The sequence below is a fragment of the Hydra vulgaris genome, chromosome 13 (assembly GCF_038396675.1).
Source record: "Hydra vulgaris chromosome 13, alternate assembly HydraT2T_AEP".
NCBI lineage: Eukaryota > Metazoa > Cnidaria > Hydrozoa > Anthoathecata > Hydridae > Hydra > Hydra vulgaris.
This window is the reverse complement of record NC_088932.1, coordinates 55,039,644-55,055,591: the sequence shown is the minus strand read 5'-3', so window position 1 is coordinate 55,055,591 and position 15,948 is coordinate 55,039,644. Positions and strand designations below refer to the sequence as shown.

Here is a 15,948-nt window from a genome sequence, read left to right as displayed (position 1 = left end):
CAGCATTAATTAGGTATTTTACGAGTTTAACTATAATAGTTTAACTCAAATAACCATAACCTCATTGAAACTATGCTTCTCCGTAAAAAAGTCGGCCTTCGCTAATTTTACGGAAAATAAGCTTTCGCGGCCTGTTAAAGAAGACCTTGACATAAATAAATTTAAAAAGTTACCAAGTACATTTAACTTAAGCTTTTCTAAAGTTAATATACTTTTCATTTAATTGATAGATTAGTGATTAGGATATTTTGTAATTTCAGAAATAGTTTTGAGGTAAATTATTTTATAGTAATAACTGTCTAAGTTTAGCCTTAAACTTACTTAACATTGTAAGAGTTTTGGTCTAGTTGTGACTATTTAGTTTTGTAAGTCTAGTTGTGAATATTTAATTCCATGCCTTTGGTCCTCTAATTGAAATTGAAAACCCAGTTGCCGCAAAATAACTTTTGGGTTGTATATAGGTGTTATTTGAATATTAGGTTAAGTATTTATTCTGATTAGTTTTGAATAAGGGATTAAATGTTTTTGGAATAATACTTTTATTAATTTTGAACATAAAAATTAGAGATGATAAATATTTTTTTGGAAAATATTTAGTAAATTTAACTTAATAAATAAAGTTTGGCAGGGTGTATAGTAGCCACTCATTGGATATAATTCTGATTGCATGTTTTTGCATGTAAAAGAGTTTTTTTGATTTATTTTTATTTTACTACACCATGCAATGTTAGCGTAATTAAAATAGGAGTGAATAAAAAAAAAATATAAGAGTTTTAAACAACTTAAATTTTAAAATGGTTTTGCCTATAACGTAGACCAAGGGTTGTATATAGGTGTTATTTGAATATTAGGTTAAGTATTTATTCTGATTAGTTTGAATAAGGGATTAAATGTTTTTGGAATAATACTTTTATTAATTTTGAACATAAAAATTAGAGATGATAAATATTTTTTTGGAAAATATTTAGTAAATTTAACTTAATAAATAAAGGTTGGCAGGGTGTATAGTAGCCACTCATTGGATATAATTCTGATTGCATGTTTTTGCATGTAAAAGAGTTTTTTTGATTTATTTTTATTTTACTACACCATGCAATGTTAGCGTAATTAAAATAGGAGTGAATAAAAAAAAAATATAAGAGTTTTAAACAACTTAAATTTTAAAATGGTTTTGCCTATAACGTAGACCAATGCTTTTTCATATTTTACCTTCAATATTAATTTTATATGATCTCTCCATATTATATTTTTGTCAAGGAATACTCCTGGAAATTTTAATGATACTTTCCTTTTTTTTCGCAATTGTTAATACAAAGATTTGGAAGTTTTAATGGAATTTTGTCTCGCTCATGATTTAATCATGAACTAGACAAAACTCCATAAACAAAATCAAAAAAATTATTTCATGATTTTTTTGATTTTGTTTGCTTTAAACCAATCAGCAAGGTATAGTCTGTGTTTACAGTTTTAAATAACATTTTTATATCATTGTGAGCATAAAATAGATTAGTATCATCTGCAAACAAGATTGTGTCTAATACATTACAATATTAAACAGCGGTCCTAATATAGAACCTTGTGGTACTCTACAAGATATATTCATGTTGTTAATTCTTCCGTAACTATGAGAAATATGTTGCTGTCTATATGACAAGTAGCTTTTAAATCATTTAATGTTCGAGTATTTTTTTTAATTAGGTTAATAAAATGTAATAATTGTGTCAAACGCCTAGTTGAGATGAATAAAAACGCCTATAGTATATTTGTTTTCATTAAAAGATTTAAGAATATCATGAACAAGATGAACAATTGCCTGATCAGTAGAGTGACCTTTTTTGAATTCAAATTGTTTATTATAAAGAATGTTATTAATATCTAAGAAATAGTAGAATTTTTTATACATAATATGTTCTAATATTTTTGAGAAGGATGGTAGTATTGTAGTTGGTCTACAATTTGCGATACAAGTTTCATATTCAGATTTTAAAACTGGTATCACCTTTGCAATTTTTAGTATATCAGGAAAGATTCCTTGGTCTATAGAAAGACTGAAGACCGTCCATAAATTACGTAACGCAAATTTCACAATAAACAAAACAAAATAGATCAAAACTTTTCCTTCGTAGAGTCTTAATTTAACTAAAAAATTAAATTAGCCCATTAATTTTAATGAAGATTGATGCGCAAAAGAGCTAAATATCTCCGACTTCTGTTTTTAAAATATTTTTCGCGATGCGTGATTTTACGACGATCTCCCATTTGTTATAATTCAACAATTAAAAGTTGTGATTTGTTATGTTGTTATTTGTTATGTAAAGTTGTTATTTAAAGTTTTCAAAGCATACATTGATCAAGGAGTTTTTCCTGATCGATTAAAAATAGCTAAAATTATTCCAATTTTAAAAAAACTAACAGAACTAATATTAGTAACTACCGCCCTATCTCCGTCCTTTCTAACTTCTCAAAAATTTTATAACTTTTTCTAACTTCTCAAAAATTATTTTCATAACAACAATTGAACATTATTGTTATATATATATATATATATATATATATATATATATATATATATATATATATATATATATATATATATATATATATATATATATATTATGAAAAATCATTTTGTTTTAAAAAAACTGAACATAACTGAACATGCAATTATTCAGTTTGTACGCAAAATCTTCAATTCTTTTGAAATTTCTCAATTTACATCTGGCATTTTTATTGATCTATCTAAAGCGTTTTATAGTGTAGATCACAATATTTTGCTCCGAACACTTAAACATTGCGCAATAAATAGCAGAGTTTTACAATGGTTTTGAAGCTATTTATCAAATTGAATTCGATTTGTCTATTATAATAATAAAAATCAAAAAAAATATTTTGAAATTTTATCGAATTTGTTAATATCCGGCGGTAATCCGCAAGGTTTTATTCTAGGGACACTTTTGTTCTTGACATGATGACATTTATAAATCTTCAATGTTTTTAAATATCATGTTTGCAGATGATACCAATTTATTCTCACTAATAATGATATTTACCAACTCTTTTCAACTTTGAATGATGAACTGCAAAAAGTATCAAATTGGTTTAAATGTAACAAATTAACCCTAAACAAAACAAAATGGATTCTCTTTCAACTTCTCTCCAAAAAACGTTGCTCACCCAAAAAAATGCACAAATTTTTATAAGAAAATTTAATAAGAAAATTTTTAGGTGTTTTTCTTGACAAGAACATCACATGGAAACAACATATTAATAACATTTGCGCTGAAGTGTCTGAAAGTGTCGGAATTTTATACAAGGTCAGAATATATTTAAATAAAAAAATTTAATACAACTTTATTACTCATTTGTTCACATTTATATAAATTATGCAGTTACTGCCTGGGGTAGTACAGGCAAAAGTAAGTTAAAGAGTCTTTACCGCCGTCAGAAACACGCTATGCGCTTAATTAATTTTGCAGCTCAATTCTCACATATTTACTAGAATATTTTTTATTGAAACAAGAATACTCAATGTATACAAATTAAATATATTTAATGTTTTATGTTTCATTTATATGTGGAAAACCGATTTATACCCTTTAGTTTTTAAAAGAATTATTTTTTATACCCTTTACCTAATACTCAATACCAGCTAATGTATGTATTAAAAACAAAGGATGTGCTAAAGCAAATTTTTTCCATTTTCTATCTTATTTTTTTAGGTTAGATCTAATTAATTGATAATTAAAAAATACATATATTTCATATTTCATATTTTGATAACATGTTAGTGATGTCTGTTTTTTAAGTTATCGTCGTAACAAATAGATTATAAACCAATAGTACATAAAGAGCGCAAAATAATTATGGAAACAATGTTATCTAACTCTGATCTGCTTATATTCATACATTTTTCTTATTAACTTACTGTTTCTACTGTTTTAGAAAGAAAAAAAACTAATCAAGATTGTTGGTATGTTGTTCAAAGTTGTTATTGTCAACTTCCTTTTTCTTATCGGTAACAAACGTAAATATTTTAATTTATAATGAATTTACAAGTACCGTTAAAAATGTTTTATTATGACTTTATGCAATTAGTTTTTTAAGTTATTTTTTTAAGATAAAAAAAAAAGAACGGAGAAGTTTGCATTATGCTTGCTCAAATAACTGAAACTTTTTAATGTATAATGAATACATAATAGAATGTATATATATATATATATATATATATATATATATATATATATATATATATATATATATATATATATATATATATATATATATATATATATATATATATATATATATATCAGTGGCGGATCCAGCATTTTTTGATCTTTGAGATGGCTAACTTCGAGACATGGAGCTTACTCCAAACATTTATATGTTTCTACTTATGTCAAATAATGAGAGTTTGCAAAAAAATGCGATGATTGGAGGCTGGGAATAAAAAAGCCCCAAAACTTTTGCTACACCTGCCCCAAACGTGAGAGCAGCAAGTTGATAAAATATTTTTTTTATTATTTTTAACTAGACTATTCATCGATAATTTTTAAGTTTCATAGTATTATCTCTTAGCGTTCAAATATTGTGACCATATAAAAATTACAACCCCCTCAAATTGAGGGGGGTTTAAACTTTAGATGGTCATAATTTTTAAACGCTTAAAGATAATACTATGAAACTTAAAAATTATCGATGAATATAAGTTGAGAATAGTACAAAAAATATTTTATAAACTTGTTGCTCTCACGTTTGGCGCAGGTGTAGCAAAAATTTTGGGGCTTTTTTGTTCCCAGCCTCCAATCATTGCAATTTTTTGCAAACACTCATTATTTGACATAAGTAGAAACATATAAATATTTGGAGTTAGCTCCATGTCTGGAAGTTAGCCATCTCAAAGATCAAAAAATGCTGGATCCGTCACTGATATATATATATATATATATATATATATATATATATATATATATATATATATATATATATATATATATATATATATATATATATATATATATATATATATATATATATATAAATTGAGAGTTTAAAATATAAATAAATGGTTACGTATTTTTAGTAGTAATTATACAGGTCAAGATGTTTAAAAATTTTTAAAACTAAAGTCGCGTAAGGTTTAGAAAAAAATTACATTACTTTTCTTCTCTCATTTTTTTAATAGTTCTTGAGGTTTCTCCAGATAATAGATAATTTCTTGAGGTTTCTCCAGGATTCAAAAAAATTTGATTTTTTATTATTTTAAAGAAATTTTAGAACTGTTTATTTTCACTGGCCACTGGTTGGTCCAAAGGTTATTTTGCTTTAAATTTTTCTGTGACTTTTGTCAATAAAATTTTTTTATATTAAAGTTAACTTAATTGAAAAATTTATTTCAATAATTGAACGAATAAATTTGAATATTTTTATTGCTTTCCAAACTTTATTATTTATATCATCTGAAATTATCAAAGTTCTAATTTAGTTTTATTTACAAAAAGTACAAACAATTAAAAACGGTCCAAATGGTCCAAAAATTGAATATTGAGTAATAACTAAAACAGTGTAAATTACTTTAAAATACAAGCACTGTCAAGTATGTAAAATATTAGCACAATCATGAGTTAAGGTAACAGTTTCCAAAATACTTGAGATAAAACGAGGCTAAGATATCAATAGCTGTTTTATGGTAAGGAAGCGTGTCTTCTTCAGACTTGCTGGTTCATGGCTGATCTAAACTGATTTTTTTTTGAAAACTCATATTCACAATTAACTTGAGCTCATGCTAGCGTTAAGATGTATTTATATGCTAGGTATAGATTGCTATATGTGTTAATCTTTTATAGCAAATTAAATGTACATGGAATGCAACTTTTACGAACATTTTTGGTATTCTAGTTCAGTATCATCATCTTCTTTAACTCCCTCATCTTCATTTTCATTATTAAAATCTAAATTGAACTAATTTTGTTGACTTGCAATATTGCTTCAGAAACGTTCAACATTTTTGAAAATTTACCTTCTTGAATTTCCAAAAACAACTTGATGTTGTCACCTGCAGACAACATCATTTTATTATATGAAGGTGCAAAATAATCAAATGTAGTCTTCTCTCGATATAAACACATCGGCCTCAGTCATTTGAGAAATAGATTTTGACATAAATAGTCCAAATTCTATTATTTATCTCTTTAACACTCTTAAGATCAAAATATGCTAATGTTTGAAAAAGTTCTTCTTTTTCCTTACCTATTTTTTAATGCCATTTTTAAATTACCAAATAACTCTGAATACAATTACTGTGAATGTTGATATTTGATCATTTGGACTTGATCCAATACTAGTTTTTTTATAGTTAGTTACAATTATAGTTACATTCTTATATATTTTAAATATTAAACTAAGAACTAAATTAAAACTAAAAGTTTTAAAAAACAGCAAAACAGAATATAAACATAAAAATGGAAAAGAAAAATTGTTATTTTTTTATACATCAAAAAACAAAATGCTACCGGTTTAGTTTAAAAATGTTTTCATACTATTTGTTTTATAATCAAGGTTGTTAACTTTCAAAGATAGTTAACTCATTTACCATGAAAAAAAATTATGGTTTATAAATATTTATAAGTTTATGTTAAAGAGTGTTACTTAAAACTTTTATCTGCCTAAAAAAGTGAAAACATATTTTTGAGACACAACGACTCCATCCACTTATGTATTCAATTAATCACAATACAACCACCCTCGATAACCACAAAAAAACATGTTTTTAATTAGCATCACATTTTAATTTAATGATATATGAACATCAAACAAATTAAAGAAACTATTTTTTTTTAATATATAATTTATAAAAGGTAATTTTTTCAAAATTTTTATTTTATGCACACGAAATACGATAAAATAGACCAAAATTATTCTTTTTGAACCTATTTTTTTTATTAAGAATTCACAAAAAGTCTCAAATAATTTATTTTCAGTCTTCTGAGCCTCTTCAGAAAATTAAATGAAAAAAGTATGTAGCTCAATGACTTTATAGCAATTGGATAGCATGAGTACAGATACACAATAAGTAAAAATATTTCCTAGATGAAGTAGTAAATTTTGAAAAATCATTATCATATAATTATAAAATAATGGTTAGAACAACCTAAATTCTTCTCATTTAATTTATATCTCTGCTTATTACATTAGCTGAGACATTGTATTGCAAAAAAAACGCCTAGCTGTGTTACCGTTGTTTGAACTAATCAACCCTTTTTTTTTCTTTTTTCTAATTTAGCTCAGATTTAAGAGTTGCTGAATATAACAACATTTTTTTTATCTGCAATTTTAGTTAGCCATTTTTTAAATGCCTTATATAAGAGATAAGAAAAATGAGTAAAATTTTATCTAGATATAAAAAATAGAAACAACATATTGCTAGATTTTATTTTCAATATATTCAGAATAGGTTTTTCATTTTGATTACAGATGAACTCCACACTGCACAGCATTGATAAGATATAGTTGCTATAGAAATGACAGTTTAGGTTTTTTTTTCATTTACTGTTTTGAAATTAACAATGAATGCAAAGGGTATTGTTATATTTTTAATATATGTTTTGATGGATGTTTATTAAAATAAATCATTATGGTTTTTACTCGTTTTCTGCAAGAACTAGCTTTTTTAATTCTTTTCCTGATTTAAATCTGAGAGGCCTGCAGTATCTTTTTTTATTTAGTTATTTAGTTACTCTAAGTTAAATGCTCTTCCGCGGTACTCTACGATAACACCTAACAATTTTATCGGAGAATATCGCGGAAAATTTGCATTTGTGGCGCATTGGTTAGAGTTCTGGCTCAGAACCAAGAGGTCGGAGGTTCGACGCTGTCATTATGCGTCATCAACTCTAACCCATTCAGCGACATTGGTATGGAAGGAGGAGTGAACTTTTTAGATAACTGCTTATCCGCGGTGGACTTCTGGGAGCACCTTAATAACCAAAAAAAAAAAGATTTAACCAGATAGTTTACGCCTCCTTCGTTACCCATGTCACTTATCTGGCATTGTTAAAAAAAGTTCATGTTTTACTTGTACACTTTTACCATTTTTATAGTTATAGACGGCCGCAAAGAATTTATTTGGCTCTTTATTTCATCTACAATGGCTTTAGTTTTCTCGGGAACAGTTGCTTTATCAATTAATTTGATAGGCACCAAAGAACTAATAAACAAATTTGCATCAGAAATAAGTTCAGATTCCTCTGGAAGTTTCTGCTTGTATTGGCTTTGGCCAGAGGAACCATAACAGCCCCATTTACTATGTAAAAGTAAATGTTTAAATTCAATATTGTACACGAAATCTAAGGTCAAAATTCTAGCTACAGTGTGATCCAATAAATCTTGCAGTTCCATAGTTTTCGCATGGGTGTTCTTAATTTCTATTGCAGAAGATGCTGGATAGCAGGTCAGTTTAATTTTTTGAATTTTACAATATAGTGGGAATATGGAACAGTTTCGTTCATTGGAACAGTTTCGTTCATTATTCACCTTCCTCATGTACAAATATTGTGCTTTTGTTAAATCTAAATCAATAAACACGCTGAGTGCTTTTTCATCCGTTAGTATATTTTTCGGGCTTGCGTTTTCCATAAAACTCGATATTAGGTTTTTTTGTCTTTATCAGCAATCCTTAATGATTCCACAAGTTTTGCTTCTGTTTCTTCTCCTATTAAACGCCTGAATGTATGTATTGAAGATTTGCTCGAATCCATATTCCTTAAGTAACATTTTTTCTTTTTTTGCTAGATTCTGACAAATCTCCATTAGACACGCACGGTCTTCCGCGTTTTTCAAAAGAAGTAGATGGCGTGGAGTCAGTAATTGCCTTTTCTGAGTTAGGTAAAGATACACAATATTCAGAATCCAATCAATCACTGTACTTAGATAAAAAAAACTTACTTTTACCGTGACGCCTGTATCCATCGTTTATTAAACGACGGAATAATGTGCCTTTGAATATCACTAATGATGAAACACAAGTCGTCCTCAGATAGTTGATAATTTTCTTTTAAAATTTTTGACAGTGCCTCAACTGTCCTACCTCCATTAATATAGAAAAGCAATAATTTACATTTCGAACACTTTAAAGTTGTCATTTTAACAAGTCACAAAAGTAACGTACGTAGTATTCAGTATTCAAACGTGTCGGTTTAATTTCCACTGTGAATTTGTTTTACTGATATAAATGTTTCAACTCTTTATATATTGGCAGTGTATATTCACCACAAAATGAGTGCAAAAATACAAAAATGCCATGGTATCAATTAAAAATTGATAATAAATTAAAAAATATATATTAGGCTATTGTTATGAATAAAACAAAATTTGAAACCACGATAAAAAGCGGTTTTCTGTTTTTTTTACTTATATCACTTTTTCCCCAATAATTTTGGAAACCGCACATATCCGCAGCTGATTTTAATAAATCAATTTTAGAGAAACCTAAGCTACAAATCAATTATAAAAGAAATGCGTGGGTAAGCGTGGGTGACTGCCTAAATTATCGGTGAACTTTAAGATTTTTTATTTTCTAGTTCAATCAATTATTAGTAAACTGAAATCTCTACATTATAGTAAATAAAAAAAAATTATTAAACTATTACAAAAAATAAAAAATAATTTCTGCAGTGAAATTGAAATTTGAGCAAAAAACATTTATGGTACGTTTTTGTAGTACTATTTTCCACTGAGCGTCGCTCTAATTTCTTTCTTAAAGTCACGGTAGTGATTTCTGATTGGTTAATTTTTATTTCTTTTATTTAAGGAATGCATGCCTAAACCAAAATCCTTTATCGATGTATGTGCCCTCCACTGCACCTATCCCTAAATCAGTCGATGTATGTACACTCACTGCGTCTATCGCTATATCAGTCGATGTATGTATATATATATTTACAAATATGTGAAGGACTCGATCCCGAATCGCTGCGGGAGATGAACCAATGAGATACCACTATGCTAAACGTACAATGTGTAGCTGCAATTTTTTTAAATTTGCACAAATAAAAATTTCAAAATCAAACAATAATATTTGCAGCCGTGACTTAAAATAAACCAATCAAAGTTACTACCGTGACTTCGAGATAAAAAATTAAAGCAACGGTACCGTTGCGCTAGCCACAACAAAAAAAAACAACCCAAAAAATATATTTTTATTTTTATCGTCTTTGTTTAAGTTTTAATTACAACAATAACTTTTTTTTCAAAATTCAGTTTTAACATATAACATGGCTCCCGGAACACTTAAAAATCTGGAGGGTCTAAAATTGGTGGTTCTATAAATTGTTTTTATATATATAACTACGGTAGTCGGTAAAATGCTAGTTCACATTTTACCGAACAACCTATAACTACTTATTAAATACATTTTTTTTATACATAATAGTTTTTTAAAGGTTATCGCTATAAAATGCGGGTCACGGCCCCGCAACGCTGGAGACTATAGGTCATACTATATTTTAAATATATATTACACGTTTTCTTAATATTTAATAAATTTATTACTAAAACTTTCATTAATAATTTAGTTAATAGTATTTATATTTTTTTACTGTATATTAAATATAAAAATCATTTATTTTTAATTAGCAAGTTTTCCTCATCAAAATGAAGAAAAGCTTTTTCATGATTTATTTGAAACCAATAACTATAACCCTTCCGTACGACCAGTGGTTAATGATAAAGACACAGTAAATGTAACTTTTGGATTGACTTTGTGTCAGCTTGTGGATGTAGTATGTAATTCTTTTTAAATATAGATTTTATTTTAAATTTGTAGGTGTTAATTTTTAAAAACGATTTTTAATGTTCGAATAGTTTCTAAAGAAATGAGTGAGAGATACCAATAAAATAAATACCCCAGAAAAAAACTAAAAAAAAATACCAAACTAAAAAATGATTTATTATCTCGTGCTTATGATTCTAAAATTGTCTTTTTTAATAGTAGTTTTATTTAAACAATGTGAAATATTGTAGTTTTTAGTTGACGTCTTGTTAAACATTATATAGAAGGAGCATTAAACATTATATATAAGAGCATGGTCTTCATCAAACAATACAAACAACTTATAGATGCAAACAATTATAAAAGCAAAACAACTTAAATCTAGAGAAATATTTATTTATATATTTATAGTATTAATTTCATATCTAAGTTATGTCTTAAGAATATGTAAAATTAACACTCATTTAATAAAATGACTTTAAATTGTATTTGATGCAAAACATAAACATGAAATTACAAAGAGAGTCAAAAACGTTTCTTAAAAGATTTTTATATTAGCTTTTCGTTTTTTATATGGACATACCTTTCATAAATTTTTGAAAACATTTAGCGACGTTCCAAAAATTTATAGTTATTATATTATATACAATAAAAATTCTAAAAACCTAGAAATTTTTTGTTGAGTTTGTTTTCACAGTAAAAGTTCTAAACCGTTATAAATTTTGAAAAAGCTAATTAAAAACTTTTAATATATATAGAATTGTTTTATATATGTAGTTTTTGTAACTCAGAGTTTACATTATTCTTTTTTTTTTTCAGTATTATTATTTTTTTATTGTTTAGCAAGAAAAAAAGGAGTTGCTAGTGTTAAGTACTTTAGTAAAGCAGGTATTACTTTTATATAATAACTTCATGAACGAAAATTTGAAAAAATTATAATTGTTTTATTATTTTTTTTTTTCAAAGAATTTTAATATTTAGATATGGCAAAATCCATTTTTAAAATGGCATCCTGAAAAATATAGCAACATTAGTGTAATACACATTGATCCATCAAAAGTTTGGAAACCAGATATTGTACTTTATAACAAGTATTTTTTATGAAATGTTTTTTTTTTATACTAATAATTTAATTTTTTTAATAATTTTTTTAACTTTGGCTTTTTACTTATTTTAAAGTTTTTTTAAAAATTTCGTTTAATAAATATTTTTATTTTTTAACTTTTTTTTTTTTTGATTGTGGAATATATAATTTCTATTTGGCTCTATTCAGTTTAGTTAACTACGATTTTAAATGATACATTGTTATTAGTGCTGGAGAGGACAGATTATTTGGTGGAAACCTTGAGACAATGAAGAGCCGCATTATATTAGATAATACAGGGGTTACAACATGGATAACGCCTCTTATTTTAACAAGTAAATGTGATATGAACGTGAAGTATTTTCCTTTCGATACTCAAAGATGTCCACTTAAATTTGGAAGTTGGACACATGATAAGCATCGCTTGAACATCATAAATGAAAGTCGTTCTGCTGTTCTTGGTACTTAATGTCATAAATTTAAGTTTTTTGATTGGTTGTTGATGAATGAGTTAATTTTTGTGATTAAGTATGTGTAAAGGATGTACAAATAACGTCCTCCACTTTGCAAGAAATACTTCATAGTTTTTTGGTGGCAAACTTGCGTAAGTGCAAACTAGTTACCTAAAATTTATCATTTTTCACCAGGTCATACAAGCTCACAGCATATTAAAACAAGGAAATATAGGATTTAATTCAGATTTTTTAAATTGCATTTACGAAACGTACGGTATGACTATAAAGGTTGTATAAATGTAACTTAAAATAAAATTTAGAAAACATAAGTTATAGTTAAGAAATCTAAGATGTCGATGCGACAGTAGGAATTGTCTTTTACCAATAATATTCTTTTACAATTCTTTACAATTGATACCGACTTATGAAACATAGCAAACATCCTCTTATTGCAAAAATCTGCATTGAATAACTATGATAAAATTCCCAATTGAGTAGGGGTGCACAACGGCAAAAATATTTTTTTCAATGTTTAATCTTAGTTTTATTAAAAAGGATTAACTGGGAATTGATCACTTTGTTCGTTAAGTTACATTTTTGTTAAATAAAAATTATTTGGTTACCCAATTCACTCACCGCTTTTATCAAAACAGTATTATCCAGCATTCCCAAATGTTTACAAAGGAGTACAAGCACTCATACTTCAAAAGAACCCACAAGTTCTCAACCTGCTATGTAGCGTTAATAATATTAATCTTAATGTTCATTCCGCTGATTCTTTCATAAAAATATCCTTTTTTACCCGGGTTAATATTTATTTATTGCAAAGTATTTTTACAGGTTTCAAGAAATCTTATTTTGCAAATACACCAAAATAAGTAAAGCAGTATTCCTATTGAGCTCTAATAAGTTAAAAATAATCTTAACAGGTTAATTACGCACTTAAAAATACATAGCGATATCAAAAATTTTTATAGTAAAAGCTTTATTTGATGAAAAATCTTGACCGAGACAACTGGTTTATGCCTTTATTAAACCTCATAAACTCAATAATATGTACGCATCGAGGCTGCAAATTAGTTTGTTAAGCAACGCAGTGAAATTTTTGTATTTTTGCTGATGCTTTGTAATCTTGAACTAGTTGCTAACTAATTGAATGAATTCAAGTTGTAATCAATTCAGTCATTTGAGTTCATCAACTTGAAAAACTTTTGGTTCAAAGCTTTTCAAGCAGCATACATTGTCAGTGTTTTATTTCAATCAGAAAACATCTATTTAGGCGATGATAAGATGAAGCTTATGAAGACTCTTAAAGCACTTTTTTAAGTAAGTGAGTTGAACACCGCCCTCGCAAACCTGCGTGAACGAAGAGGAAGAGAAGCTTATTAAAATTATCCACCTTCAAAAATCTCTGCAGTCAATCCTTTAAATCAAAAAAAATTTAATACTTTAGTTAAGTTATTGGGTAATATCTGGTAGATAACTAAAAGACCTAGAGCCTAGTCTTAAATTGGCAAGGATTTTTTATATGCATATTCAAGACGGTTCTTATTTCCACCGCCAAAGAAGAGCGGTTTAATTAAGACAATGGTTAGATTTACAATCAACTTCAACTGGATCATTAAGGTATTAAGGCATTTTTATCGAGCACGACTTTGCAAAAACTCTGTGTCATTGCAAATGTTGTCATCGTAAATTTCGTCATGACAATCAAAATGATTGTCATAACGAAACATGACCATATGATTCCTGCGGAATTATTGCAAAACTTCTTAAACACTCTTTTAATAACAGTCTGCTAATATGGCTTTTAAAGTTTTATAATTATATATTTAACAATGAAGCGGTTCTAAAGTACTAATCAACTTCTATAATTGTTCCAATTGTTTCAAGCTAAGTTCTGTACAGTGTTAGATAAAGGTTAAAGTTGTTATCATACGTCCTAACGTGGACGTAGAAGAAAACATAGTGTCAATTTTAAAAAAGTTTTTTGAATTCTAGAACATCAGCGAACAAAGAATGATGTGCAAAAAATTGATAGTGGATTGTATTCCAAGAAGAATCTTAGTCTTTATATATTAGTCTTTATATATTAGTCTTTAAACTAATTGTATGAACTATTAGTTTTGTACACTTTGTTTTTCTAACTGTAATTTGGGCGATAAAAAGAATAAATATATAGACAAAAGTCCAGAAGGTCATTTTTTTCTGAAGCAAACTGTAGAACAAGATTGAAACCTCTGTTACTGGCAATATTTAAAAGTTTTCTAATTGTGGCTCTTGCTTCAACGTATACTAATATCAGTTTGTGGCGGCTTTCTGTAGTAAATTTCGTGTTTATCTTGACGCCAAGTTTCCTACCCATCCACTTCCGCATTCTTGTTAGCCGGGTTTGTTGTGAGTGAGAGATTGAGTATCTATAGTTTTTGAGGTTAAAGTTATTATTTAGTGTTGTGGGGAATTTATTATTAGTTTTCTAGTGACAAATCACAATTTTTGTTAACACTTTATTATTGTGCAACTGATGGAAATGTAGGTGTGCTGATTGATGAACAGATTAAAATAAACTAACATTAAAAGTTGAGGAATAAGATTATGGTGCTAGAATAAAACAATATTTGGATGCAGAGTTGAATATTCGCAAAATTTTTTTACTGTTTCAAACGGACTACCTTGAGTTGAGAGATAAATGAAAAATGTTATTTTTACTATAGGTACTTTAAAGAAAGCTTCAGATTATTATTCGGGTGGCCACAAGCTGATGTATGCAGTAAGTATGAGAATTTTAAATCAAAACTTAGAGAGACCCTTGCTTAAGTGACAATGTAAAGCGCAATTTTGTTGCTGAACAAATAATACACAAGCGCAGAGCCAAGAATTTGTATATGGAATAATAGAATATGATTTAGAAAGCTAATGAAAATACGATAGGGCTTTATTTTGGTTACATGCAAAATTTACCACTTCAAAAGAACCTGTACAGGAGGTGTTCCATATGTGCCAGCTGTGGTTAAATGTATTTTGGGTAAATTATGAAAGCAAAAAAAGACTAAAAACGCTTTTTTCAAAGAGTTTACACACCAAATCAGTATGCTGGTATGATTTTTAAACCAAGTTATTTTGGTTGCTTTACTATTCACCATGCAAAAGACGACATGATTGACGCTTTAAATACTTGGTGGCCACATTTTTACCAGAGGAACGCAGATGTGAAGGAACCTCTGGGAGGGAAATTCGAAAGAAAGATTTCTTTTAGTAATAATAGATTTATTACTATATTAAAAGAGCATTCCTTTTAATATAGTAATAATAGTAATAGTATATGAGTTGCAAATAGGATACAGATCCTATTAAAGTCATACAATGACTAAAGGCAACTATCTATTGAATTGTTAAGCATTCGTTTGAATTCGTTCGTTGAAGAACAGTTAGTTATTACATCATTGAGTGCATTCTAATGCTTAGCAACACAATTACAAAAAAAATGATATTGTGGATCATAATTTCTGTTAAATTCTTGTACAAATTGTTCTCGTTTACCACGTCGAGCTGGACGAATGTTCTTGGTACTTAATGTCATAAATTTAAGTTTATTGATTGGCTGCTGATGAATGAGTAAAAGTTAATTTTTGTGATTAAGT

General features: G+C 27.4%; 1 protein-coding gene across 2 annotated transcripts in view; it reads left to right on the top strand.

Moving 5' to 3' along the window:
• Window positions 1-15,948, top strand: part of LOC100207717 (neuronal acetylcholine receptor subunit alpha-3) — a 40,908-nt gene that overhangs the window by 18,303 nt on the left and 6,657 nt on the right. Inside the window, exons 2-6 of one of the 2 annotated variants that reach the window (XM_065816932.1) lie at window positions 3,943-4,015; window positions 10,633-10,778; window positions 11,612-11,656; window positions 11,750-11,859; window positions 12,081-12,313. In XM_065816932.1, the coding sequence (XP_065673004.1) occupies window positions 3,973-4,015; window positions 10,633-10,778; window positions 11,612-11,656; window positions 11,750-11,859; window positions 12,081-12,313 (577 nt within the window). In that variant the 5' untranslated portion in view covers window positions 3,943-3,972. Of the gene's footprint in view, window positions 1-3,942; window positions 4,025-10,632; window positions 10,779-11,611; window positions 11,657-11,749; window positions 11,860-12,080; window positions 12,314-15,948 lie in introns of both variants that reach the window. The other variant, XM_065816931.1, reaches the window with a different exon arrangement.